This window comes from Vicugna pacos, chromosome 12 (genome assembly GCF_048564905.1).
Source record: "Vicugna pacos chromosome 12, VicPac4, whole genome shotgun sequence".
Classification (NCBI taxonomy): Eukaryota; Metazoa; Chordata; class Mammalia; order Artiodactyla; family Camelidae; genus Vicugna; species Vicugna pacos.
This window is the reverse complement of record NC_132998.1, coordinates 46,490,213-46,517,873: the sequence shown is the minus strand read 5'-3', so window position 1 is coordinate 46,517,873 and position 27,661 is coordinate 46,490,213. Positions and strand designations below refer to the sequence as shown.

General features: G+C 39.4%; 1 protein-coding gene across 2 annotated transcripts in view; it reads right to left on the bottom strand.

Annotated features, from left to right (window-relative positions):
- Positions 1-17,590, bottom strand: part of PAWR (pro-apoptotic WT1 regulator) — a 96,083-nt gene extending 78,493 nt beyond the window's left edge. Inside the window, exons 1-2 of one of the 2 annotated variants that reach the window (XM_072973349.1) lie at positions 17,438-17,590; positions 16,278-16,939 (exon numbers count right to left, since the gene is read on the bottom strand). In XM_072973349.1, coding sequence (XP_072829450.1) covers positions 16,278-16,790 — 513 coding nt within the window. In that variant the 5' untranslated portion in view covers positions 16,791-16,939; positions 17,438-17,590. Of the gene's footprint in view, positions 1-16,277; positions 16,940-17,115; positions 17,147-17,437 lie in introns of those variants that run through there. The other variant, XM_072973350.1, reaches the window with a different exon arrangement.
- Positions 17,591-27,661: the final 10,071 nt, after the last annotated feature.

Genomic DNA, 27,661 nt, shown 5'->3' with positions numbered 1-27,661 from the left:
GATAGCCTAAAGTTCTTTTGTGTTCACTCTTTTAAATTTGAATTCAATGAAATGAAAAGTGTTGAAGAAGATAATTGAAGTCCTTTTTCTCTAATCAATTTACCATGGAAAATATTCCACCAATCTCAAGACTGAATCCCTCCCTTGGGAGAAGAAGGGACAGATTTCATTGACACAGGAAAAGTTTTAATCAATAGACTAGAAACACAGGTCTTATGTTCTATGTGCTGAAGGTGGAAGTAACTTCTCTGAATTCAAACATAGTGCCATCTAGAAATGAAACCAGGCAGAAAGAGAGCACTTAAGCTCCAGATGTTTACCTTTTGATGTACCAATTTGCCAATCCATCAGTGAACATCCCTTTCTAAGGATCCCTGGAGAGTCAAAGATACATTAGATTTGTTTCTTTGTGAAAACATCTGATCAGATATTTAGTGGAAAAAACCACATAAAAAGCTACAAATATGGACTAGAAAGTAATGATTAATTTTCTAACACAAACATACTCTAATTGACATGATCAAATAAGCAACAGGATCTTCTCAAAGCATTACATACACCTTATGAAGATGCACATGTTTTATGAAAATATCATCATCAACCAAAATATTTTAGGGGCTCCTCTTTTGGAACTTCCATTAGAGCCTTGGCATATTCTGCTGAACAACTGTTCACTTTATAATCATTGATTCGTCACTTTATTTGTGCTGTAACTCCTCAATGGTAATAAATGTTTGTCATCTGGCGTAACTTAGGTAATTAGGTTAATACAATTATTATATGATTTATAAAAATGAAATGTTGGGATCATAAATTCATTTTTCTAAAATCAAAAAGCCAGTCTGAAAAGGCTGCATTGTAGGATTCCAGCTATAAGACATTTAGGAAAGGCAAAAGTATGGAGACAGTGGAGACATCAGTGGTTGCCAGGGGAAGGGGAAGAGGTGCAAACAGGTGAAGCACAGATTTTCTAGGCATTGAAACTATTCCCTATGGTACTGTGATCACAGATACATGACATTATGCATTTGACAAAACCAAAAAAAAAAAAGTACAAAGAGTGGACCTTAATGTAAACTATGGACTTTATTTAATATTGGTTCATCAATACTGATTCATCAACTGTAACAAATGTACCACACAATGTAAGATGTTAATAATGGGGGAAACTACACGGAGTAGGGGAGTACATGGGAATTCTCTATTTTCTACTCAGTTTCTCCATAAACCAAAACTGCTTTAACAAAGTCTATCACAGGCATACCTTGTTTTACTGCACTTTGCTTTATTGCACTTTTCAGATGCTGTGTTTTTTTTTACAACCCTGCCATCAAGCAAGTCTATCAGCACCATTTTTTTCCAACAGCATTTGTTCACTTCCTGTCTGAGTCATGCTGTCGTAATTCCTGCAATATTTTCATTATTTTATTTGTTATGGGAACCTGTGATCAATGATCCTGGATGTCACTATCATAATTGCTTTGGGGCGCCACAAACTGCACCCACAGAAAACAGCAAACTTAACAGATAAATGTTGTGTGTGTTCTGACTGCTTCACCAACCAGCTGTTCCCCATCTCTCCCCTTCTCAGGCCTCCCTATTCTCTAGGACACAACAATATGGACATTAGGCCAATTACTAACCCTACAATGGCTTCTAAGTGTTCAGGTAAAAGAAAGAGTTGCAAATCTCTCATTTTAAATCAAAAGCTAGAAAGGATTCAGCTTAGTGAGGAAGGCACATCGAAAGTCAAAACAGACCAAAGCAAGGCCTCTTGCACCAGGTAGCCAAGCTGTGAATGCGAAGGGAAAGTTCTTGAAGAAAATGAAGTGTTGCTCCAGTGAACTGAATGGTAAGAACACAAAACAGCCTTTTGCTAATATGGAGAAAGCTTTAGTGGTCCAGATAGAAGATAAAACCAGCCACAACATTCCATTAATCCAAAACCTAATCCAGAGCAGGGCCCTAACTCTCTTCAATTCTATGAAAGCTAAGAGGTAAGGAAGCTTCAGGAGAAAAGTCTGAAGCTAACAGAGGTTGGCTCCTGAGGTTTAAGGAAAGAAGCTGTCTCTACAACACAGAAGTGCAAGGTGAGGCAGCCAGTGCTGATGTAGAAGCTGCAGCAAGTTCTCCAGAAGATCGAGCTAAGATCATGAATGAAGGTGTTCCACTAAACAACAGATTTTCAGTGTAGGAAAAAACAGCTTTATACTGGAAGATGTCACCAAGGACTTTCACAACCAGAGAGGAAAGGTCAATGCCTGGATTCAAAACATCAAAGGACAGGCTGACTCTCTTGTCAGTTAGGAGCTAATGTAGCTGGTGACCTGAAGTTGAAGCCAATGCTCACTTACCATCTGAAAATCCTAGGGCCCTTAAGAACTATGCTAAATCTCCTCTACCTGTGCTCTATAAATGGAGCAACAAAACCTAGACGACAGCACGTATGTTTACCACATGGTTTCCTAAATATTTTTAAAGTCCACGGTCAAGACTTACTGCTCAGAAGACTCCTTTCAAAATATTACTGCTCATTGACAATGCACCTGGTCACCCAAGAGCTCAGATGGAGATATACCAACAAGATTCATGCTATTTCCATGCCTGCCCATATAACATCCATTATGCAATCCATGGATCAAGGAATAAGTTCAATTTTGAAGTCTTATTATTTAAGAAATATACTGTGTAAGGCTATAGCTGCCATAGACAGTGATTGCTCTGATGGATTTGGGCAAAGTAATCTGAAAACCTTCTGGAAAGGATTCACCACTCTAGATGCCATTAAGAACATTTGTGATTCATGGGAAGAGGTCAAAATATCAACATTAATAGGAGTTTAGAAGAAGCTGATCTCAACCCTCGTGGAAGACTTCGAGGGGCTCAACACTTCAGTGGAGGAAGTACCTGCAAGTGTTGCGGAAACAGCAAGAGAACTAGAAGTGGAACCTGAAGATGTGACTGAATTGCTGCAATCTCATGATAAAAACTGAATGGATGAGGAGCTGCTTCTCATGGATGAGCAAAACAAGTGGTTTCTTGAGAGAGAACCTACTGGTGAAGATGCTGTGAAGACTGTTGAAATAACAAAGGATTTAGAATGTTACCTACACTTAGTTGACAAAGCAGTGGCAGGGTTTGAAAGGACCAATTCCAATTTTCCTTTCCTCTCCTCTCCTCTTCTTTCCTTCCTTCCTTCCTTCCTTTTTTAATTGAAGTACAGTCAGTTACAGTGTGTCAATTTCTGGTATACAGTGCAATGTCCCAGTCATGCATATACATACCTTTATTCCTTTTCATATTCTTTTTCATTAAAGGTTTTTTTTTTCTGACCTATTCCAGTTTTGAAAGAGGTTCTACGGTTTTTGGTTTTTTGTTTTTTTGACCAATTCCAATTTTGAAAGAGGTTCTACTGTGCATAAAAACAATATCAAACAGCATTGCATGCTACAGAGAAATCATTGGTGAAAGAGTCAACTGATGAGGCAAACTTCATTGTTCTAGCGTAAGAAACTGCCACAGCCACTCTCAAACTTCAGCAACTACCACCCTGATTATTCAGCAGGCATCAACATTGAGGCAAGACCCTACAGTAGCCAGAAAAAAAAAAAAAAAAAGACTTGCTGGAGGTTCAAATGTTGGTTAACATTTTTTAGCAATTAAGTATTTTTTAATTAAGGTATGTACTTTTTTTTTTAAGGTATAAGCTACTGCACATTTACCAGATTACAATATAGTGTATACATAACTTTTATAGGCACTAGGAAACCAAAAACTTCATGTGACTCGCTTCATTGCAATGTTCACTTTATTATGGTGGTCTGGAACAATCCACAATATCTCTGAGGTATGCCTGTCATTTAAAAAGAAATGTTACTATAAACAACTGTGAGTGGTTCAAATGATCCACAGAGTAGAGCTTTGAAGGTAACATCAAACCAAACTATCAACTATAATATCTGCATCCCACCACTATGTGTCTGAAAGTTGAAATATTATCTATCTCCTAATATAAACCCTCTACCCCAATCAGGCTGCCACTCTCACCTTTGTACCACTGCCCACTCTGCTCTCTCAGTCTGAAGTATGACTCTCTTCATCAGCTCATTTCTTATCAGTCCTTCAAGATCAGCTCAAATCTTATACTCTCTTCCCAGACTATTCAGTCCTCTAGGAACTCTCACCTCTCTGTACTAACAGTATGACATAATATTTAACACTTTACTATACATTTTTTAATGTTTCAAAATTATCTTATATAACTTTACTTCTCCAAATTAGATTTTAAATTGCCCAAGGACAAAATCACGAATTAGTTTGTCCAAATCACGGCAATGCTGATAACAGAGCAAATACAACAAATCAAATGACTGAGAGGCCTAGTTCAGTGTCTAATATTCAGGAAGTACCAAGAAGGTAGTAAATGTATTGTAGCTTTATTGGAACATCCAAATTATGGAATATTCTGTAGCCAACAAAAGAAAAACAACACATTATTATTGCTATGAAATGATGGTATTTGTGTGTGTGTGTGCTATTAGATTCTAAGCTCAGTGAAGGCAGAAGCTTTGTTTTCTTTACTGCTGTGTCCCCACTGGGGCATAGTAGGCTCTCAGGAAATATCTGCTGAATAAATACTTTAGGAGAGTTAGTAGAAAAAAAAAGAATAACACAGCCACATATTCACTGGCATAGAAAGATGTTCATAAGATATGAAAAAAAGTTATATTGTAAAATTATGAAGTTTCTGGATATGTATTATTTTATGTGTGTGTTCTCAAGAATTGTATACCAAAATATGAAGTAATAGTTATCAATCATTGCATAGTGGGAATTACATTTATGAAACAAAAATATGTAGCAATTAATACCTCTGCTTTCAAAACATTTTTAATAGGAAATAATATTCATGATATGATGTCAAGTTTAAAGGTAGGTTATAAAAATGTACATACAATATAATTCCAATGCATAAAAATAATAATGAAGGAATATAAGTCAAATTGAAAGCAGTAATCTATAGCTGATGTTTGCACAATCCTGCTTTTGCTGTTTAATTTCAGATTTTCTACAATAAGAAGGCATTACCTTTATACCATCAAAAATAAACACTATTTCTAAAACGTGACTTGGGGAAGCACTTAATTTTCTCTAAGAGAGGGTAAAAGAAAGGGAGTGAGGAAGGGCACATTTGTAGAAGCTGAACAAATAATATGCAGAAAAGACTCAAAGGCAATGCCATCCTTTAGTACTTGTATTCCAAGCATCTGCACTCTAAGATGAACCAGAAGAATCTGGCAATGGAATTAACACCTACTTTGATATCAAGTACAGGGCAAAGTCTAAACCCAGGGACAATATTAAGCTAAAACCTCTCCATGACTACTCAGAACAGGATCTCGCAATTCAGTATCACCAGAGGCCCCTATTTCCATTCCATCCTGTCCCCCACAAAAAGTCATTCCCAAATCTATCTGTAGTACAGAATTATTTTTGTAATAAAAAGAATCACCTGGTAAAATTTTGCTTAGAGCCTATAGTCTCATTTTCTTTTTAATCTATGTGGAAATTTGGATTTATTCTATTATATGCATATTATTTTTACAGGATTTTGTATTGTTTTCTATTCTTAAACAGATACTTGTCTCTGAACAAGAAAATTCCTTTAATGACTTTAAATTAGGCAGCCAAAACTTCTTCCACTCTAGAAACTGTGAGTTATTATATAACTAGGTATGAACAGGGGAAGGAAATGCCCAGCCAACAATACTGAAAAAAAAAAAAAAAAAACCAAAAAACCACAACTGAGTAAGTTTGAATTCCCTGGAACGACATTCAGCTCTATCACAACTGATCAGTATCATTCCTCTTTAGCTGTTCTCCATTCACTCCCAACCATGAATTTCTCTGCACATCAAAGTTTCCTCTGTTAGAACATAGCTCTCCTTCTTTCCATCAATGATAACCAATGTGTGCATATAGGCACCTAAACAAATGTGGAGTCAAATCTAAATTTGCCAGTATGGACTCTGGGCGTCACATCTTCTCTGAGGCTCAAGTTTCTCATTTTGTAAAATGAAAAAAAATAACAATCATCTACCTTGTGAGTTAATGTGAAGATTAGAAATGATGCATAGCAAGCCCCCAGTGCAGTGCTGGACACACAGTAGACGTGTAATACAATGCTACTATCTCCTGCCTGTGTATCTTCGACCATGCTATTTGCTCTAGCTAGAATGTTACCGAGTCCCCTCTATGCACTTGGGGAATCCTCCCTCATCAGTCAAGGCCCAGGGCTTAACACCACTTCATCTTAATAAAGCCCTCCTTGACTCCCTTACGGAACTGGTGGCTCAGCTAGCTCAGTACTTTGTTCTTTTCTCCATCATAGTTTTTATTACAACAAATTCTAGTTACTTGTTATCTGTTATGGACTAAATATTTGTGTCTCCCCAAAGTTCCTATGTTGAGATTGTAAACCCCGATGCAACAGTATTAGAAGATGGGGCCTCTGGGAGGAGATTAGGGCACAAGGGTGGAGTCCTCATGATAATCCCATGGATTAGTGCTCTGATAAGAAACCCCAGAGATCTCTCTCACCCTCTTCCATCATGTGAGGACAGAGAGAACAGGAAGCAGGCTCTCACCAGATTCTGCTGCCACCTTGATCCTGGACTTACCAGCCTCCAAAACTGTAAGAAACAAATCTGTTGCTCATAAACCACCCAGTCTATGGTGCTCTGTTATAGCTGCCTAAAGGAAAACATCTTTTTCCCAGAAAGAAGGCTGGAAGTTCCTTGAAAACTAGTGATATGTAACTCACTGTATCACCTAGCACTGGACCTGGGCACACAGATGTCACTGAAATGTTTCTGAGTAAATCAACTAAAAAACATTCAAGGGAAAGTGACAAGGGCAAATACTACAGAGAGGTCAGATAGGACAAAAATAGAAAAGTTGCCACATTTGGCAATTATGAGGTCATAAGCAACCTTGAAAAGATCAATTTTAATAAAGTAGTGGAAACTGAGCAGTGAAATGGGAGTTAGCAGACGAAAACAGTGCCTTTAAATTGAGTCATTAAGGAAAGAAAACTAAACTGAAGGTGAAGCAGTTTAGGGAACATTCCTTCATGGCAGGGTGAACCAAGAAAAAAAGGCCAAGTATTTACAAAAGGAGGAATAAAATACGCAAGCAAGATTCTAGATAGGAAGGAATCAGGGTAGAGTTAGCCCTGGGGCAGGGATGGGGTGCAGGGTGGGGTTGGGGGGGGAGAACTGTTACACTCAGCTAGAGGTAAGAAGGTTGAGGCTGAAATACAACATAAGTTTTGAGATAAAAGTACTCTGGGAAAAATTAATACTTTTTTATAGCAGACTAGATGGTCTTTTAAGACTTTTACAGCTCAAAACATCCAGTTATGTAATTTTCTAATACCAATGAAATTCCTCTCAAATCCATCCACTCCTTTTCTCCCACCATTGCCCTAGCAATCAGTATTAGTATACTCTTAGATGAGTGTTCTCAGCTCTAGGCACTGTCTGCTCCCTAGACCTTTCTCCACCTCACTACTTGGAAGATCTTCTCATGGCACTGTTTGACCTGTTTTGGATACATGGATGTGGACATGCATATAGATGTGGATATATAGGCAGATGTGTATGTATGGGTGTGTACATACACACTATAACATTTGTTGAGAAAATTGGATTTGTTCCGAAGCAACTAATATGTTAGGGAGCAAGCTGAGCCTAACACAAATTTCGCATTTGCTTCTGCGCAACTGCATGAAACACTAGATGAGCACAGAAAATACAACCCAGACATACAGAAACACACAAAATGCACACGCCACAAACATCTGCATGTGCTATGAGCCACGCCCATTCATATCTGGTGCTACATTTCCAGTCCAATTTCAGATAACCCTTCTTACACCACCTCACAAGTTGCAACCCTCTTGATGCCCAATTCTATGAGCAAACTTCAGGTCTTTTTCAAAGTAATGTGTCATATTTACTGCCGTACTTACATACTGCTTAACCATTTAACATGGATAAAACTGTGCTAGTCTTTATTAGATTTCTTTTTACATGTCACTGACAAAAGTTTTCGAGTGCTATGCCCCTAAAACTCCATTTTTCCATATGCCCTGTGGTTTTTATCATGTGATTTTGTATATCATGTTGAGTTTCATGAACTTGTAGGCTGAGTTATAGCTTACACACCCTTATAATTACTGCCACTATAATCACCAATTTCCCATCAAAATCGAAAGTAATAGATAAGGTAAAAGAAAAAAATCTCTGGGCCTTCTTCACAATTATCTGAAGGTCCTACTATTTATGAGGCAGTCTGATCCACTTTCCTTGAAGAATGTTTCAGGAAACATAATATATGAAAAGAAATAAACAGCTGTTTAGAAGTAGGGTCCTTTCCCAATGAAATAATGTTTAAATATTTTAGCATCAAATAATACAATAAATCTACCCTTGAAGACAGAAAGTACAATGGTGCCTGTTAGGAGCTGGAAGGAGGGTAGAATGGGACTTACTGTTTAATAGGTATAGAGTTTCAGTTTTACAAGATGAAAGAAGTTACAGGGATGGACAGTGGTGGTGATGGCTGCACGACAGTGGGAATGTATTTAACACCACTGAATGTACACTTAAACATGGTTAAGATTTTATGTATGGGTATTTTACCACAATAAAAAAAAATCCATCCCTGTTTTTGAAGAATAACACTATAAAAATGCTCATAATAAACTACCAAATACACATAAATCTGTATAGTGTGGTTCCCTTTTTATGTCAATACACAGAAAAAGGATTAGAAACAAATGCTAGTATGTATAAGATAACAGGTGATACGTTTCTCTATCTTTTCTTGAATTTCCACAAGGGAAATACAATGAACACGTAACTTTTTTTTTTAAACACATTACTTTCACCAGTAGAAAAAAATTAAGATTACATGAATGTGGTTTTGGATCAACTTTTGCTTGCATTATAGAATATCAAGAAGCCTTGTCAAGAATTTGAAACCTAAATTAACTTCTTTAACTATTTCAGCTAAAACAATTTTTATTCTTATTCCTCAAGTACCATCTTTGGAATGTTAATGTTGTTCTTCATAACTTAGATTTCCATTCTTTTTAAAATACTACTAAAAATAGTCTGCAGGGAATTCCAAAAGTAATAGAAAATCATTTCATATTTTATATAACTTGAAAATTTCTCAAAGAAGTAAGATTAAGTAGTTCACTTGTATGGTCCATAGATAAGCTGAGTATTAGTAACTTTTAAAATTAATTTTATTACATGCTTTCATCTGTACCACAAACTATATTTTACTATTTTTACAATTTATAAAAAGAACCTGTAAACAAATCTTTAACTGTCATAGAATCGTAATCTACAACATAAACTCTCCTATCTATTCATTTCCCAAAACCCCTAAAACATGCTCACTTTCAGAATATAATGGCCCTTTTTCTTTAAATTCAACTTATACAACAAATGAAAACTATTACTGAAAACCACACTGTAACAGGTAAAAATCTGGTGAAGAAAATTTCTAAAGACTATCATAGAATAAATGCTAATATACATGCTAAGTTTTGAACTCACTGAAGCTGATTCTACCTTTGAAGCATATAATTCTGCTGCTTTTAGAACTTAAATATTCTTACCATTTCAGTCAGACATAGCATTTTTTAAGTAACCTGAGGAGAATGTAATAAATGGCTGAGACTCAATCCTAACACCAGTATGTATACAGCTGTAAACAAAAACGTCTAAGACTTAAAGCTGCTTCAGCAATAACCAAATACATTAAGAATCAATTGGCTGGCCAAGGATATCTGCAGGTTTAATGAGAGAGCAGTGAACAAAAGGGAGTCTTGAGAACATTTGGATAAGAAGAAAAAAACCTATCTTAAGATTAAATTTAATAATTTGAACTAATCATTAAACACATTTATACACATAATTATACACTTCTCCTTAAAGAATACAACAAAGAAAAATGAGTTGAAGTTCAAATCGCCCATTAAGTGTTAGAAGTTTTTTCTGTAGTCTAGGCTTCTAATAAATTCTGGACAAGAAACAAGGCAGACACAACATTTTGCACTAAATATATGACATTACATAAATGTTTAAGGTGATTTGAATTTCCAAGTAGCTCCATCTGACTCTTAAAATATCTATAAAGCTCTTAATTAAAAGGGAAAAATGAGAATGATTAAAATCCCAGTAAGAAATTTCCATTAGACATCAACCAGCTATCAATGTAACCTATACAATAGCTATAATTTGTCATTTGGTCATTCTTAGAACATTTTCACAAACGTTCTCTAATAAGATTGTTATATGAATTAAATAATCAGTATCAATTTCATTTCATAGATCAATAACCAGTACAAGGCATTTAAGTCAGTTCTTCTCAAACTTCAGTGTACACAAGAATCACTTAGGAACATGTTAGAATGCAGTTCCACGTAACCCCTCCCCACTCCTAGACTGAGGGGGGTCCCAGAAATCCACAATAAGCAACCACAGTTGATACTGGTACAGGTGGTCCTTCCCTCCCACACACACATAGCCGGATGTTTTAAGACCCTAATTTAAGTAACATGAGTTAAGCCATTAATGGTCTAAAATTCCATTTTTACTCTGAATCAAAGTTTCCCAATGTTTAGATTATAGAGCTTTGCAGATCTCCATGAAAGATTTGTCAAATTTTAAATAAGTTGAAAATCCTATATTCAGTTAAATTAAATACCTCTTATACTAAACTCCAGTAAAAATAAATGGTAGTAGATGTCTAAATTTTAAGAAACTTAAAACTGGGGCGATTCTGCCATTTTTCTCTGTGAAATGCAGGGAAAGCGGATATTAAATTATATTAATTTAATAACTACTCATGGTTTGAATACTGCTGTAATTTACTGAGTAGGGGAAAAATTTAGGTACCACAGGTTTTAGGAACATGATAAAAAATTAAGATGAAAATGTAAAAGCACTTAGGGTACAACTTTGTGAATATATTAAAAACCAATGAACTGTACACTTTAAAAGGGTGAATTTTATGGTAAGGAAATTATATCTCATTCTTTAAAAAGAAAAAAACACTTAGAAAATTTCAAACTCTAATATTTTCCAGTAATTTTAAACTTCTAACATACTATAACAGCATTACTGTTAAACAGCGTAATTGTGTTCTGGCCTATGTCACAGGTGCTAAAAACCAGTGTAGAAATAATAAAGAGCATAAATGGGGTCACTAGCTTCATAAAGATTTTAAGAATTTTAATGCCACTGTTTATATATTTATTTGCTCTCAAAATTTTCCAACAAAGTCCCACTTCATCTGCCTTTTATAATAGGACTATTTTCAAATTCTAGAGTAATGAAATTCTTAGAAAATAATCTTGGCATTTCTTAACCTAGGTATATAGTATGCGATACACTGAAATATAAGAAGATGGTTATTAAGCACAAGGCTTTGAAGACAGACTTATCTCTACTCTGTTTCTTACCACACATATGACCTCAGGCAAGTAAGTAACTTACCTTCTCTGCTCCATTTTCCCATAAGGTTGTAGTGAGAGTTAAATGCACCAATACAGGTAAAGCACTTAGATCAGTGGCTGGCACTTAATAAACAAACCATAAATATCACCTACCTTAATTACATAATTATTATTTTTATGGAAAAAGGCATCTCACCTTAGAAAATTCATTACAAATCCTGATAATATTAAAATGTTCATTTACTTTATCAAGGAGTGCAAACATTTAGGAAAGTAGGGCTTGATACCTTAGGAAGGAGCCTCAGTGTTTATGCTGTATCTACCCTATACACACGTCCAATTTTCTCCAACTCTGAATCACTATTAGTTCTTCTCCTGACTCATCACATAGAAAGGTAAACAGTCTGGAATATAATGGGCATACCAAAAGGCATTTCTTAATCTACCTGGATTTATAAGATTTACTAAGTGGAACTTGTCCTGTATAATGGTAAATAAATATACCAAATAATTATGAGTTGAATTGTGTTCACTTAAAAGTGTTTCTATATATCAAGTGCTCCTTCAAACTATGGAGTAGGTGTTAATAACCCGATCTTGACAGAAAAATAACATATCACTTGAGCAAAATCAAAGATTCACATTTTCTGACTGCTAGCCAAAAGCAGACTTATTTTTGCTATGACCTGGTGTTCAAAACTTTGCCAAGCAAACTACAGATCAGACGGTCAGAAGCAATCTTTGAGCTTACAAATTTGACCTTAATTTCTATTCAATTCCATACTTTGACTATTTTCCCCATTCAGATGTTTAAATTATTTAAGATAACCTCTAATAAAAAGTTATTGAAAAAATCTAGAGAAATAAGCCAAATAAAGTAAGATACACTAATTCTTAAAAACCCTCCTTTCCCTAGACACACAAATACAAAAAAAAAAACAAAACACAAAAACCTTTAAATTACTGCTGTGCCACTTATTCACTTTCCATGTGATCTTGAGCCTTTTAAACGTAAGCCTCCATTTTCTCCTCTGGAAATGGAGATAAAAAGAGTAACTACAACTACCATATGGGATTGCTGTGAACATTAAGATAATACATACAGCACTTTAGCCAACCACTATGGAAACAGTAAGTTTAAATATGTTAACTTTTATATTTGAATCAATACTTTAGTGTCATTTGACCTCTATCTATTGAAAGATTATATTTTCTACGAAAAACATCTCTGTTAACCCATTCATGCAAACCTACTCAATGGCAGTAACTTCACAAGCACTTGGAAAATGGGGGTGTAACTATCTAGGAAGCCTTCCTCAACTATTCCCCTCCTCTTGAGTTAGGGACCCTGCTCAGGAAAGAGCCTGTACTTCACACTGTACTACTTAACACAGTTTCCTAATATTACGTGAGAGACCCTTGTGTGCAAGGCCTGTGTTCTATCTATTTCTGTGTCCCCAGACTGTAACCCATTAGTTCTTAAACCTGACTCACAAATGAATCACATGGGAAGCTTAACAAAATATTAATGCCTGGGATCCATCCCAGACCCACTAAATCTAAGGGCATCAGGGAGGGAGAAGACAAGTCATCAGTATGAGGGACCATTTTTTTTTAATATCCTCACATGATGTTAATGTGCTGCCACAGTTAAGAACCCACTACACTCTGACATTTAAAATATGTGAATTTATGTGTTAATATATGCATAAATACATAAAGAAACTTAAGTCTTAGCTCAAGACCCTCAACTTCAATAGCTTCTCTCAGCTCCATCATCTCTTCCCTTTAAACACATATTTTTAATAAACAATTAGTTACATACCGCATTAAGATGGCTTTTAAACTGTTAACTCAGTACTTAAGTCCCTCATGTAATTATGCCTTAGTCTTCCTCCCAGATTACAGTCTTGCGCCTTGAAAATACACTATTCCTGTTTTCTCCACAGTGCTTACGATAGTGCCCTTGAACAGACATGTAATGAACATTTGGCTGATCTAATGAATGTATACAAAAATTACTGGCACGATGTATGTCACATTCAAATTATCCAATTTGGGCTTCTACCCCCAAAAATAGAAAAAGTAAAAACTTAGGGTAAAAAGAAAATCTTAGTAAATGAGAATAACTGAAGTTTTCATTAATGAGCAACTGTATATTCACTCTTATTACAGCCATCACACGCCCTACCATCATCAACCATTTTCAGCTTTTGGACTGCATCCTTACTAAAACCATCTCCTAGTTGCTTGTGGTGGCTTTAGCTGCGGTCAGGTTCCTTTATAACAACTTTATAACACTCAGTAATTAGTAAAATAAGTTAATGAAAGTCACAATGCATCAAACAGATGCTTAATAAACACCTCCCAAAGGAACTTTTTATCAACCAATAAAACTGGCCCTTTGCATGCAAGTTAATTTACTAATGGTTGGGAATACTGTCTGAAAACAAGAAAGTCTTACCCAATACTGTATATAATACAATACAATATTGACGGGTGATTTTTTGCTTTTATAGTATTTTTACACCTGATAATTTTGTAAAATATTATATGACTTTTCAAAATCGGCGTGGTAGGCTGTATTACACAAGAGCTCCACAGCAACTGGCTTTCTCAATGTTGAAACTACTAAGCGAAATGAATAGCACACAATTCTAAAAAAGCTGACAACCTAAAGATATGAAAATGATTCACTTTTAAAGTTTTGTGTCACATGTTTTACCACTATCAACATAATATGAAAGACTTAACTTTTTTTTAAAAAGTGAAAATATGGGGAGGAGGCACTGAAGAAGTATGTCAGCTAATCAGACACTGTGGTAAAACATTACCATGTTTTGCTGGGTCCTACAGCATGAAACAGATAGAGCCACAGTTAGCACAAAAAGGACTCAATTCCCAACTCAATAAAAAAGGTTAGGTTCCACAGGCAAGAAATGGTACCCTGGGTTGTTTGTTTTTCAGGAAGATTAAATTTAGGAGTTGCCAACACCCAAACGAAAAACATTCCAGAGTATTAGACTCAATTGTAGTGGGGAGTCATCTACATTCTCAGCACTATGTTCCCTTACCCAAAGCAGAAAATATTAACAAAGGATGTTTCTTAGGCTCTCAAAAGATTTACCATGCTTATTCCTCCCAGTAAACACTACCCTTGTTAAAAAAAAAACAAAAACAAAAAAAGATATTTGAGAATAACTATTTTAGCACAAGTAGCCAGACAAAAAAATGAAGTTTAACATCTGCCAAGATATTTTCCAAAATAAGACCCCTGTCATATGAACAATGAGGAAAAGATTGGAAATGACAAATTCTTTTATTTGGACCATCAGCTACTTTAAAAAATAAAGTTGAGGAATGTAGCTTTTCCAAAGCCTTGTCTTCAATTTCCCCTTAATCTTCATATTTTTAACTTAAAAAAAAAAACCCTAGAAATTTGATTACCACTCTTATGAATTCCTTTTAAAGCAATTTAATGAATAACAGATCTTTTGTGCAAGTAGCAAACCACAGAGGACAGTTTTGCTGGCTGATAAAAATCTCTCTGAAACACTCATAAAAATACACCCTTCAAAGGCAAACTCTGATTTTTTTAGGTATGGAAACAGTATTAAACCTTAAAAATGTGGGTATGTTTGATATACACCCTAACTTACTGCAAATGCTTTTATTTGAACCACGATTAAAGTTTGTAAATTCTACCTATTTATCTACTATGTCAAAGTTGAATAAACTAGAAAGCCAGGAGGCAAAAAAAAAAAAAAAAAAAAAGGAAAGAAAGAAAAGACAAAACCTAGAGCCAATGAGAAAAAGATGCAACCTACTTTGAGTGAAACAAGGTTGTTGAATTACTTCCCCACCGGTCAGTTACTATTAAAGTAACCAAAACTTGTTAAGGATTGTTTCGTTTTGTTGAGGGTAGAAAGAGGTACCCCAAGTAAAAAATGTTTCACCAGTCACACTATTGGGAAGATGCTGCTGCTGCTGTCGCAGGAATGTTTTTGAGACTGCTCAAAAATACCAGAAACAAACAACATGCAAACAAAACAAAAAACCAACCGTACCAGAAATGTTTCCCAGGATACACAGAGTCAAATACTTAAATACAAAGAGAGATCGTCTTAGCAAAAAGTATTGCGAGTTGATACAGTGTTCCTACTGTGCTGAATATCACTCAGAAAAAACGGGTGGGGGGGGCACTATTTCCAAAAGCAGGTTTATATATGAAATAGTGCTCATTTGGATATACTTATCTTGGGTTCATTGAACTTATCTTGGGTTCATTCTCGGACTGTGCTAAGGCCACGTTTTCTTTACAGGTGCTATTAAACACTGTTCAGAGAGAAGAGATAAACTATCTGATAACTTGAGACGGACACACGTGGGAAACTAAACAGTATGTCGTCATCACCATTAATCAATTTCTCTAACTGATCAAGCATAAACAAACCAGTCCAGGGGAGCAAGTTCTGGAACCCCGAGTTGTATTTCCAGCACTGAAAAGGATCCTGGGTCTGAGATCCCAGCCAGGAAGCCTGAAAAGCACGTGTCCTACTCTGGGTTTGGGGAACTTCCCAGGAAGCAGTTGTTCCGAGTAAAACTCCATCACCCTCTGCCTGCCCAGCGCAGGGAAAGGGAAAGCAGTACGAGCTCGAGTGGGAAAGCTCTGCGCCCCGGGGGGAAGACCCAGGGAGGCGGCAGCCCTCCAGGGTCCGGCTGCGGCCCCAGCCAGGCTCACCTCTGCGGCTGGGATGTTGACCACGCCGGTGGAGCGCCGCTTCTCCCGCAGCTTCCTCTTCTCGATCTGTCCCTTGCCCTTCCTGGCGCTGGGGCCCGAGCTCTTGCCCTTCTCCGGGGCGCCGTCCCGCTCCTCCTCGTCGCCCCGGGCCGGCGCTGCCCCCGAAGCGGCGGCGGTGGGGGCGGCGGGGGACTCGTCCTCGGGCCGCCGGGAGCCCGGGGCCGCGCGGCTCAGCGGCGCGGGGCCCACCGCGCAGTTCACGCCCCCCGGACCGGGGGCGGCAGGTGCGGCGGCGCCGCCCGGGAGGTTGTTGTTGAGCTCGTTGGCCGCCGCGGCGGCTGAGGTGCCCAGAGACCCCGGAGGGAGCTTCCCGGCCGCGTCGCCGGTGCCCCCGCCGGGCGCGGGGGGGTTCTGCTTGGCGCGCATCTTCTCGCGCTTCGCCTTCCACTCCTCCAGGAAGTCTGTGGTGCTGCCGCCGCCGCCGCCGCCGGTCCGGTAGCCACCGGTCGCCATATTCCCAGCGGGGCCAGCCGGCCGGGCTCTCACCTCAGGCCGCCCGCCCCAGCTCCGGCCGCCGCCGCTGCCTTCCCGCCGCCCGGAGGAGGCGAGGGAACGACCCCCGGGCGCGGGGGTGGCCGCGGCTCCCCCAGGGACCGGCCGGTCTGCGGGGAAACACAAAAGGGGGCGGGGAAGGGAAGCGTCAGGTCCTCGCCCGGCCTGAGGGTCTGCCCCGCGGCCGCGCCCCTCAGAGCGCCCCCCACGCCCGGAGAGCGCGCCCACTCAGCGCCGCCGGCGAGGAGCCGCCGCGTCCCCACCCTGCAAAGTTTCTCCGACGCACCTACACGGCGGGTCCGGACGATCGCCGCCCCCGAGGGGAGGAGAGAGGCGCTGTCCCCACCCCCGGCCCGCCCGCCCCATCCCCGCCGGAGTCCGCCCCGGCGGCGGTCGAGGGGCCCGGGCCCGACCCCGCCACCTGTTGGCCCGTCGCATCTCCGGCCCCTCGCTCCGGTGCGGGGCCCCCGCCACCGACACCCTCATTCCCCGGGCGAGGCGCGGAGTCCCCTCACCGGCTCGCGGAGAGGTGGGACGCGTCCCGACCCAGCTGTCCAGCCAAGTCCGGGAGGGACGGGTGCGCGCGTGGAGCGCGGGCGGCCCCTTACCTGAGAGGAGTTGAGGGGACGAGGAGCGGGGCTGGGAGCGGGCGCCCAGGTGAGCCGCAGCGCCCGCGCGGAAAGAGCCGAGGCCAACTCGCCGTCCCGAGCCCGCGGCTCTCCCCGGCTGGGAGGGAGGGAAAGAGGGAGGAGAGGGAGGGGAGCCGAGCGGCGCCGAAGCGCGGGCGGAAAGGACCGAGACGGCGCGCGAGGGGCGCGGCGCGCGGCGGGGGGGCTGCGCCCGCCGACGCCCCGCCCCCGGCGCTCAGGTGCGCGGCGCCGCGTCCGGCCCGCCGCCGCTGCCGGCCCCGCGCCCGCCGATGGGACCGCACGTTCCTGGGCTCGCAGCCTCGCGGCGTCCGGCCTCTCGGCGCCTCCGACTCCGGGGCGGGAACGGCCCTCCACGCCCTTCTCCCCGCGCCTCTTCTCCGCCTCCCCAGGCTCCCACCACTCTTCCTTTTAAGTACAAGACATATTCTTCCAGGGAAAATCTCGAGTGCTGCTGGCTGAGGGGGAAAGTGCAATCGACTGGTGATGATTCAGGGCCTGACTAGCCAAGATGGGAAAACACTCGCGCGTCACTTTCCCTCGTCGCTGCCCCCTTTTCAGATGCTCTAGGGTAGCAGGCAGAAAACTAGAAAGAACTGAAACCCAGGACCCTCCTTATGAGTCTGTTGGTCTCAGGTGAAATGGTCGGCTGAAAGGAGGGGCTTAATTGTCAGTGAATAGTCAAGGCTTTACTATTTCTTAGGCTCGCAGGAGAAAATGTAAAACTCGCTTTGACAATGGGCGATCCCAGTCGTATTTGGAGTTTCCTCTTAACTCTGTCTCGACACCTCCTCTTTACAGATAGTGGTAGCAGCAAAGGTCCCTACCAAAGTCCTAAAGCTGCACAGACGCTGATTTGATGTGAGCTCAGCGATGATTGTCGCAATTTTTCTATCTTTAACATGCCATAGGGTAAATCTTATCTTCAGATACAAGTCATCTCAGATTTCTGGATCAGGGCTGGATGGACAGCCACCGTCAGGCATCTGAGGAGATAGATCTCAAGGTATCCAAGCAATGCCAGGGCACATCATTGTCAGAGGGTACAAATGCCAGGTTACCATTTTGTAAGAAGTAGGCGAGCCCTGAGTCACATTCTTACCTAACATAAATCTTTCTTCCTACTTAGTACCTGTCTTGCCCAGGTGGCACCTGGTGGGTGAGCAGTCAGCGTGTGCCTGCACAGGAATGAGAAAAGGAGAAAGTGTTTCACAAGGGATTTATTTATCAGAGGGGAAAGTCACTCAGTTCTGGTCTTTGGTCTGGTTGCTGGGGTGAACATGTGGATAACCCAGAGAGAGCTCTGGAAAAATCTTTAGAAAATTAAAGGCTTTCCTTGGGAATCGGTTTAAAAGGCTGAGCCTAGCTGCTACCAACCTGGGTGCGCCACCTGAAACTCCTCATTAATGATTCATTACTTTGTTTTCTGAGTTTTAAGGGGGGAGAGGGAGGGCTGGGCATTAAACAGATTCACATGAATATGCTTTGTAACTTACCAGAGGATTTTCTCTTGGAGGGACTGCAGGATGTGGAAAGAGGATATCATGTGCCTGAATACAAAATATAAATAGCTGAGCAATCTTGGGCATGTTGTTTAAATTCTCTGAAACTCGGCTTTTGTTACTATAAAACCAGTAATAACAGCATATGTTTTTGAGTTGTTCATAAGAACTGGCAGTTAATAAGAATTTCCTTGGTTCAAGGAAATCACCCAGTAAATATAGTCTCTTTAATTCCTAGGACATTATAAATAGAGTCCTGGGTCTCTAAGAAGGGGAGAGGGGCCGACAAAAAATATAAGGTCCTAAATATACAATATTAACTTGAAAACAATAGACTTTGAATGAACTAGGATAACACTTATGACACATAATTTATCACTCCATCTCTTAGACCAGTTCTCTTAGTATTAATAGGTGCTGAGTCAGGAATGTTGGCTACTACTGACTTGTGTGACTTTGGGCAAGTTGCTTAACTTCTGTGCCTCTGTTTACTTACATATAAAATGGGGATAATAATACTTCCTGCTCTGTGAGAGGGTTGTGAAAGTGCCTGAGATCCTTAGATAAAAGGTAGGATGTGAGTACCAGGGTAGTTATTATTAGTCTATAAAGTGCCCTAGGAACCATGGATGAAAGAGATGATTGAGGTACAAAGCAGTGTGTATTATCGTTATCGTTTATTATACCTTCTGTCTTTACCTTACCATTCTCAATATTCCCAAAGATACATTTCACAGCCAGATGGCTGCCAACATTGCATCAAGATATTTAGCTGAGTCAGTCCTAAATTGCCATGTTTACATGTCATCAATCTTTGTGTATAGTGTTCTGATGAAATAAGCCTCAAAGACTCGGAGCTTGGTTTCCCAACTACAGCATTACTGATATTTGGGAGTGGATAATTCTTTGGGTAGGGGGGCGTTGTTCCATCTATTATAGGATGTTTAGCAGCATCCTTGGCTTCTAGTTACCTACCAGTATCTGTCCCCCACCCCTAGTTTTGAATTTGCCAAGTATTTCCTGGAGGGCAAAATCTTCCCCAGTTGAGAACTTCTGAGCAAGCCTAAAATAGCTAATTTTGGTGTTACACTTGTCCTTAATAATAAAGGGGAAATACGGTGATACTAAGAAAACAAATAAAAAGATTCATTTTAACAAAGGCTTAATTTCCAGAATATATAAACAGCTCATACACCTTAATAAAAATTTTTTTTAAAAACCCAATCTAAAAATGGGCAGAAGACCTAAACAAGCAGTTCTCCAATGAAGACATACAAATTGCCAATAAGGACATGGAAAATATGCTCAATATCACTAATCAGAGAAATGTAAATCAAAACTACAATGAGGTATCACCTCACACTAGTCAGAGTGGCCATTATTCAAAAGTCCACAAATGATAAATGCTGAGTGGCGAGGGTGTGAAGAAAAGGAAACCTTCCTACACTGTTGGTGGGAATGTAGTTTGGTGCAGCCATTATGGAAAACAGTATGAAGATTCCTCAAAAGGCTAAAAATAGACTTGCTGTATGATCCAGCAATCCCACTCCTGGGCATATATCCAGAGGGAACCTTAATTCAAAAAGATACATGCACCGCAATGTTCATAGCAGCACTAGTTACAATAGCCAAGACATGGAACAACCTAAATGTCCATCGACAGATGACTGGATAAAGAAGCTGAGGTATATTTATACAATGGAATACTATTGAACCATAAATAATAAAATAATACCATTTGCAGTAACATGGAGGGACCGGGAGATTGTCAGTCTAGGTGAAGTAAGCCAGAAAGAGAAAGACAAATACCATATGACATCACTTATATGTGGAATCTAAAAAAAAAAAAAAAAAAAGACAAACTTATTTACAAAACAGAAACAGACTCACAGACATAGAAAACAAACTTGTGGTTACCAGATGGGGAAAGTGGTGGGAAGAGATAAATTGGGAGTTTGAGATTTACAGATACTCACATATATAAAATAGATAAACAAGTTCATACTGTATAGCATAGGGAACTATATTCAATATCTTGTAGTAACTTATACTGAAAAGGAATATGAAAATGAATATATGTATGTTCATGTGTGACTGAAGCATTGTGTGATACACCAGAAATGGACACAACATTGTAAACTGACTATACTTCGATAAAAAAAAGTATATTTAAAAAAAGGTTCATTTTAATATGTCAGAATGAAACTGATTCTAAATGTTGTCTTACTTAATGTCTTCCAGGCATAATGTGGTACAGCCTATTTGTATATGTTGAAATAATTAATATGATATTGAGAAGTGATTTACCTTCAATGCAGATATTTCTGGGACATATGCAATTCACCCTCTAAAATTAAAATAATACATGTACATAGTCTTAATGGTTAAATACTTCAGTTCTATAAGGATCATAACAAAAGACAGCAATCCTCTACCTAACCTTCCCACTCTCAAAATCCTACCCAGAACTTTGAACTCTTATAACTATTTCTGCTAATATAGATCTTCCTATTTATTTTTTAATGCCCTTACTTGCTAGCTTCTACCTGGTTTCTCCATTTTCGTACATTCTTTATTGACTTCTTGATACAGAGGAAGAAAATTTAGTTTTCTTATCCTTGAACTTACACATACACCTTTCATATTCTTAAATTCTTGCTATATTTATACTGCAATTTTTACTGAATAAACATTTCATGTTTATAGTTATGACTTCGCAAATGTTCACAACTGAGCCATGCAGTGTACTACGATTGCTTTCCTTTTTTTTAACACCTTTTTTCTTGTTGCACAATTACTTTTTTCCTACAGTTAAAACTTGCCTTTCTTTTTTTTTTTTTTTAAATCATTGGCTTCTTTTTCTATATATCTGTCACAAATTTACACCCAAACTTCCTCCTCTCAATGCAGTTAATTGTGTCAGATGATCTGTTCCTTCTGTCTCTTTAGCTTGGAGATATGTCTTCTAAAGCCCTTCATCCGCTGCTCTGGTCTGGACTGACTTTAAGGCTCATTGCTACATGGTCATCCTGGGACTATGCTTCCCTAACAACCTGGTAATCATCTCCTGTGCAGACTCCTTGTTTCCTGAATCCCACACTGTCCTCTTTCTTTTCTCTTCACATTAGTGGAGTACTTCTTTGGTATCCTCGGGAAATAGGATTACACATTCTTGGAGAACTTACGTGTAAGCAAACGTTTTTAATGTATCTGCACAATGGTTAACAGTTTGGTGAGGCATAGAACTCTAGGCTGGAAATCATTTTCCTTTATAATTTTGAAGATAGCACCATATTGTCTTTAGGTTTACAGAGTTGTAGGTGAGAAAACCCATGTCATTCTGACTCCTTTGTATTTTCTCTCTGGAAGTTTTTGGAACTTCTTACCCAGATCTTCTGAAATATCTTGAAGATTTGTCCTGATTTTTTTTTTTCATTATTATGTTAGGCACTCAGTGGGTCCTTTAAATCTGCCACTGCCCTTCAGGTGGGAAATGTCCTTATCTTATACCTTTGGTAACCCTTTCCTTCTGTTTTCTCTTTCTGGAATTCTTGTTAAATAGATTTTGAACTTCTAAGAGTTTTCCCATAAATGTCTAATCTTTTCCCTCCTAGTTTCCATCTCTTGACATGTTTTTCTACTTTCAGTGAAACTTCCTCCATCTGATTTGCCAATCTTTCTTTTGAATTGTTTTGTATCTGCCACCATTTTTCAGTGTTCTCTTAGCCTCTGTATGTCCTTCTTCCATTTTATTGTGTTCTTGTGTCAGATTCATCATCTTTTTTCTCCCTGAGGAAATTAACTTAACTTTTCTTCTGCTAGTCCCGCACTGTGTCTCTCACCTATATGTTGCCTTTTTTCTCTTTGTTTTAGCCTTCATCTTTCATGCCAGAGGATTTCCTCGTGACTCTGCTGTTCATTTTTAAGACTGAAGCTTTGAAGAGCTGATTGGATGCTTTTCCGTGAAAAGGCAGAGCTTGTTGACTACTGGTCCCCATTTAGGGGGCTGGGGTGTGGATCTAGACATTTTTTGGAGGCATGTGTCAACTGTCAAGAGTATCTACAGGGCTATTCTCTTGGCCAGATCAGTTTGCCTGAGAGAAACTCTGTTTCTGCCTGTTGCCAGTTGTCAACTGTTTCAAGTAAGCAGACTAGGGGAGTCTCCTTCCTCAATATTCAGGTTTCACTCCGTCCCTATGGTGTGCTCAAGTTCAGTACATTTTAATTCAACAACTCCGAAGAAGAACCTTCCAGTCCCCTGCCGGGATCAGGAGAAACAGCCTCCTTGCTTCTGGGCCTTGCCGGAAGCACTTGAGAATTGAGAATTGAGACTCTAACTGTCCCTTATGCAGATTTTCAACTAACCTTTCTGTTTTCACCACCATTCTTTCCTCTCTCTCAGAAGCTTATGCTGCTGCCTCTGATTTCTGAGCTTTCTTCACGATAGAAAGGATTCCTTCTTGCTGGCGTTGCCCCTTGCATGTGGTTAGAACTCACCTTTCTCTTCTCTGCTAACATCTGTTTTTCCTCTTCCTTATCTTCCACAATTTTGTTCTCATCTCTCACCCTCTTTTTTTGTTACTGGTTTATCACCTTACTTTTGTTTTAGCGAAGTTACTTGAGGGAGTAAACATGTGCGTTCAATCGGTTGTGTTTAACAGGAGGTCTGATCTATCCATTTTGCAGATTTCCAGATACCCTGACATCTAATCTGGGATGAAGAGACCCCTGCCTCTGATTTCCCCCTCACTGAATTACAGCATAAGCCCCTATTAATTGATACTATTAGAAACAGCTCTGTGAAATGTGTTGTATTTTCTGTAGGCTGTTTAAGAAAATGTGGCCCATTACATTACATAATATTCCCAGGAAAAAATGCCTGACATTCATATTAAGAATTGCTGGGGGGAGGGTATAACTCAAACGGTACAGCGCATGCTTAGCATACACAATCCCCAGTACTTTCTCTAAAAATAAATAAGTAAATCTAATCACCTCCTCCCTACAAAAAAATACAAAATAAATACAAAAGTTTTAAAAAGAATTTTATTTCCTTGTGTTACTATTTTTTTTAACCATAATAAAACTACGTGTTTTATAGCTTAGAGAGTTTCCCTTTTTTAATTGACTACTGGTAATCTTAGGCCAGATTTGTGGCCTATTCAGGAAAGATCTTATTCTTTTGTGGTGCCTGAAGCTTATAAAACTTAGGGGACCTTCTTCAAGAAAAAGAATAGGTGAGGGGAGGGTATAGCTCAAGTGGTAGAAAACATGCTTAGCATGCATGAAGTCCTGGGTTCAATCCCCAGTACCTCCATCAAAAAACTAAATAAATAGATGAACCTAATTACCTCCTCCCTGCAAAGAAAAAAAAAAAAAAAGAAGAAGAAGAAAAAGATAAAAAAAAATATTTAGAATGAGCATGAAATTTTAAAAAATTATATATTGTAACAAATTGAAAAATGCCATAAACATCACAAAAATCCAGAAAAACAACCTGAATTTTTTTATTAATTTACTCTCTGACATATTTCCATAATACTACTTTATCTGGATTTTTATATTGATTTTATTATTTATGGATGCATAAGATATCTGACTTCATACACAGATGTAGCCTCCATTTGTAGTACAAACATATAGATTTGTGCACCATAAACACAGGAACTCTGGTAAATTCTATTCCATATATGCTCGTCAGAAAGGAAAATAGCCTATTGGGCATGTATAATTTTAAACCTTGAATTCCAGAATATATTCTTGATAGGAGAGAACATCTGATTTGACTAGACATCAATGAAAACACTCCTCTGCTGATTTTTCACGCCTGATGACTGGAAGAATCTCCCACAGACTGGATTTAATGCTGTCAGACTTGCCCTGTCCAGAAGCAACCTCCTTGTTGTGTCATCAACCACCCTCCCATCACTCCAATTTACTAAGGACCTTAGCTCCTGGCTGACTGTCCTCTTCTCGTATTTATTTATGTCAGTTCTTAGTGATAACATATACAAAATAATCTATTCAATCTTTTGGCATCTCAGATACTTGAGCTCCTCCCTTCCAATAACCATTTCCTCTCTACCCTTCTTTAGCCAGGCATTCCCAGATTCAGGCCCTTTGTCATCACCAGTCAGTGCACCTCCAAACTCAAATGCATGACCATAGTCTGAACTGGGCAGCCCACACTGTCTGACAATCATGCAAGTCTTAGAAGGCTTGCTCTCCAGTGCTGCAAACAGACTAGTTCACATAGTCCCTTAAACCTCCAGAATCTCATCTCACCCTCACTCTTAGTTGATGGGTTTGCCTTCTTCATACGTCATTGACTAAATTGAGACCTACCAAGGTGGGGCCCCTCGTCTTGCTAAGACAACTCTCCCCACTCTCCTCTATCTGGATCTGCTCTCTGCCTTCTTACTTGTAGATGAAGTTCTCGACTCCTTTCAGAGCAGTCCTGTCATCTGTATCTTTCCCCTTTCTAGGACTTGGCTCCTACAATGACACTCTCCTCTTGTGTAAAATTAATTTCTTCTTTATTAAATCATTCTGTTCAACATACAAATGAGCTCTAGTAATCCCCTCTGTATTCGTTTTCTATTTACCATGGTAACAAATTTCCACACTCCTAGCATCTTAAACAACATAACTTTGTCATCTTACAGGTCTGTAGATAGACGTTCTACATGGATGGGTCTTACTGGGCTAAAATGAAGGAACCGGCAGAGCTGCATTCCTTTCTGGAGGCTCTCTGGAAGAATCCATTTCCTTGCCCTTTCCAGCTTCAAGAGGCCACACACATTCCTTGGCTCTTGGTGCTTTTCCCTCATCTTCGAAGCCAGCAGGGCCTGGGTCTCTCTGTGCCTTTCTTCCATAGTCACATACCCTTATGATTCCCTCTGTTGCCTCTTTTCCACTTTTAGGGATCCTGTGATTATACTGGGACCACCTGGATAATCCAGGATACTCTGTTTACAAGTCAGCTGCTTAGCAACCTTAATTCTATCTTCAATATTAATTCTCTTTTGCCAGGTAACTAATATTGACAGGTTTCAGAGATTAGGGCCTGGAAGTCTTTGGGGCCATTATTCGGACCACTACACCCTCCTAAAGAAAAAAACTTTCCTTGACTCTAGAGTCTAATCTGGTCAGTGTCCTGTTTCTCTGTTCTCATTCACAGTCGAAATTCCTGGAAGAGTTATCTTTACTCACTGTTGCAGCCTTCTGGGACTGAGCCACTGATCTGTGGGGTCTGTGCTAACTCTGGGTAGTTAGTGTCATCAGTGAATTGTAAGACTTTCTGTTGGTGTCCAGAAAGTAGGAGAATTGGTTAGTGTGGGACAACAGCACACACATTTGTTGTCAGAAGTGTTGAGAGTAAAGGAACAGAGTGTTTGCCCTTTCACCTGGTTAAGATGAAGATGTGATTTCCTGACAGTCCAGCAATTACATTCCGAGAGAAACCTTGACGTGTACACAGGGACACGTGGACATAAATGTTCATTGCAACACTAAGTATAACAGCGAAGAAAATGGAAAAACTACTTGCAGTTAGCAGGAGAGTGGATATATAAATTATAGTTTATTAGTACAATAGAACATTTATAGCCCTCAGAAATATCATTAAAAGCCAGTTTCAAATGGATATGTAAAGTATGATACTACTCATAAATTTCTAAAAGGTACAATAATATATATATATATTTACAGATACTTATTTTTGTAATACAATCACAAATACCTCAAATTCAGCACATTAGTTATTTCTGAGACTAGATGGAGGGAAAAGGTACAGGAGCTGTAATGTTGTTATTTACGTTTCATTTCTTCAAAAAGAAAAGAGATCTAAGACAAATGTTGCAAGACATTAACATTTGTTAAATCTCAGTAGGGGGCTACCTAGGCTATTTGTTATATTATTTCCTGTACTTTTGTATGTTTGAAATACACTACAATTTAAAGCAAATTTTAAATGAAAATGCCTGGGCTTGTATAAATAGTTTCATAAGAAAAGGCTTGATTTTTAAAGTCTGAAAATTTAACACAATTGAATTGCCCAACATGTCTTGGGGCAACCTTAAAATATCCCCCCTTTTTAGGCCAAGCAAAAGAGGACACAAAGTTATAGAAAACTTAATGAAGCCACATACCTTGGACATATCTGAAATGGTTTATGGCGTGGGGCAAAGAAGAAAACGGGAGCCATGCTAATTTCAAAAGGCACAATTTCCTTGAGCATCACTGATTTTTCTTTTAGTATCTGGAAACAGATCCTTACACTGGCTCCTAAACCACTTTCCTTCAAAACAGGCAAGAACTGGATGAAACTACTGCCTCTCGCTGTAATCAGCTCTTTGATTATCACTCTTCATCTGCACACTGAAGAACTATTCCAATTTTTCTGATCCCCTTTTGAAGACTTGACAAGCCCTTATCATTTTCCAAATAGTGAAAACATATCTTTGTCCAGGAAAACTTTGTGTGGACGGAACGTTTTGGTTCTCTGGGCACAGGTGGAGAACCTGAGCTCGCTAACACATTTGGTTGGGCTGCTTTGCTGAAGACACTCCATGCGTTGTCATGACCCATTGCTCTCAGCATCAACAAGACTGGAGCTGTGCCAGCAGTTCTGAAAGGAGTCTTGTCTATGGCTGTGAATGCCGATGACTTTTATACAGCCTGG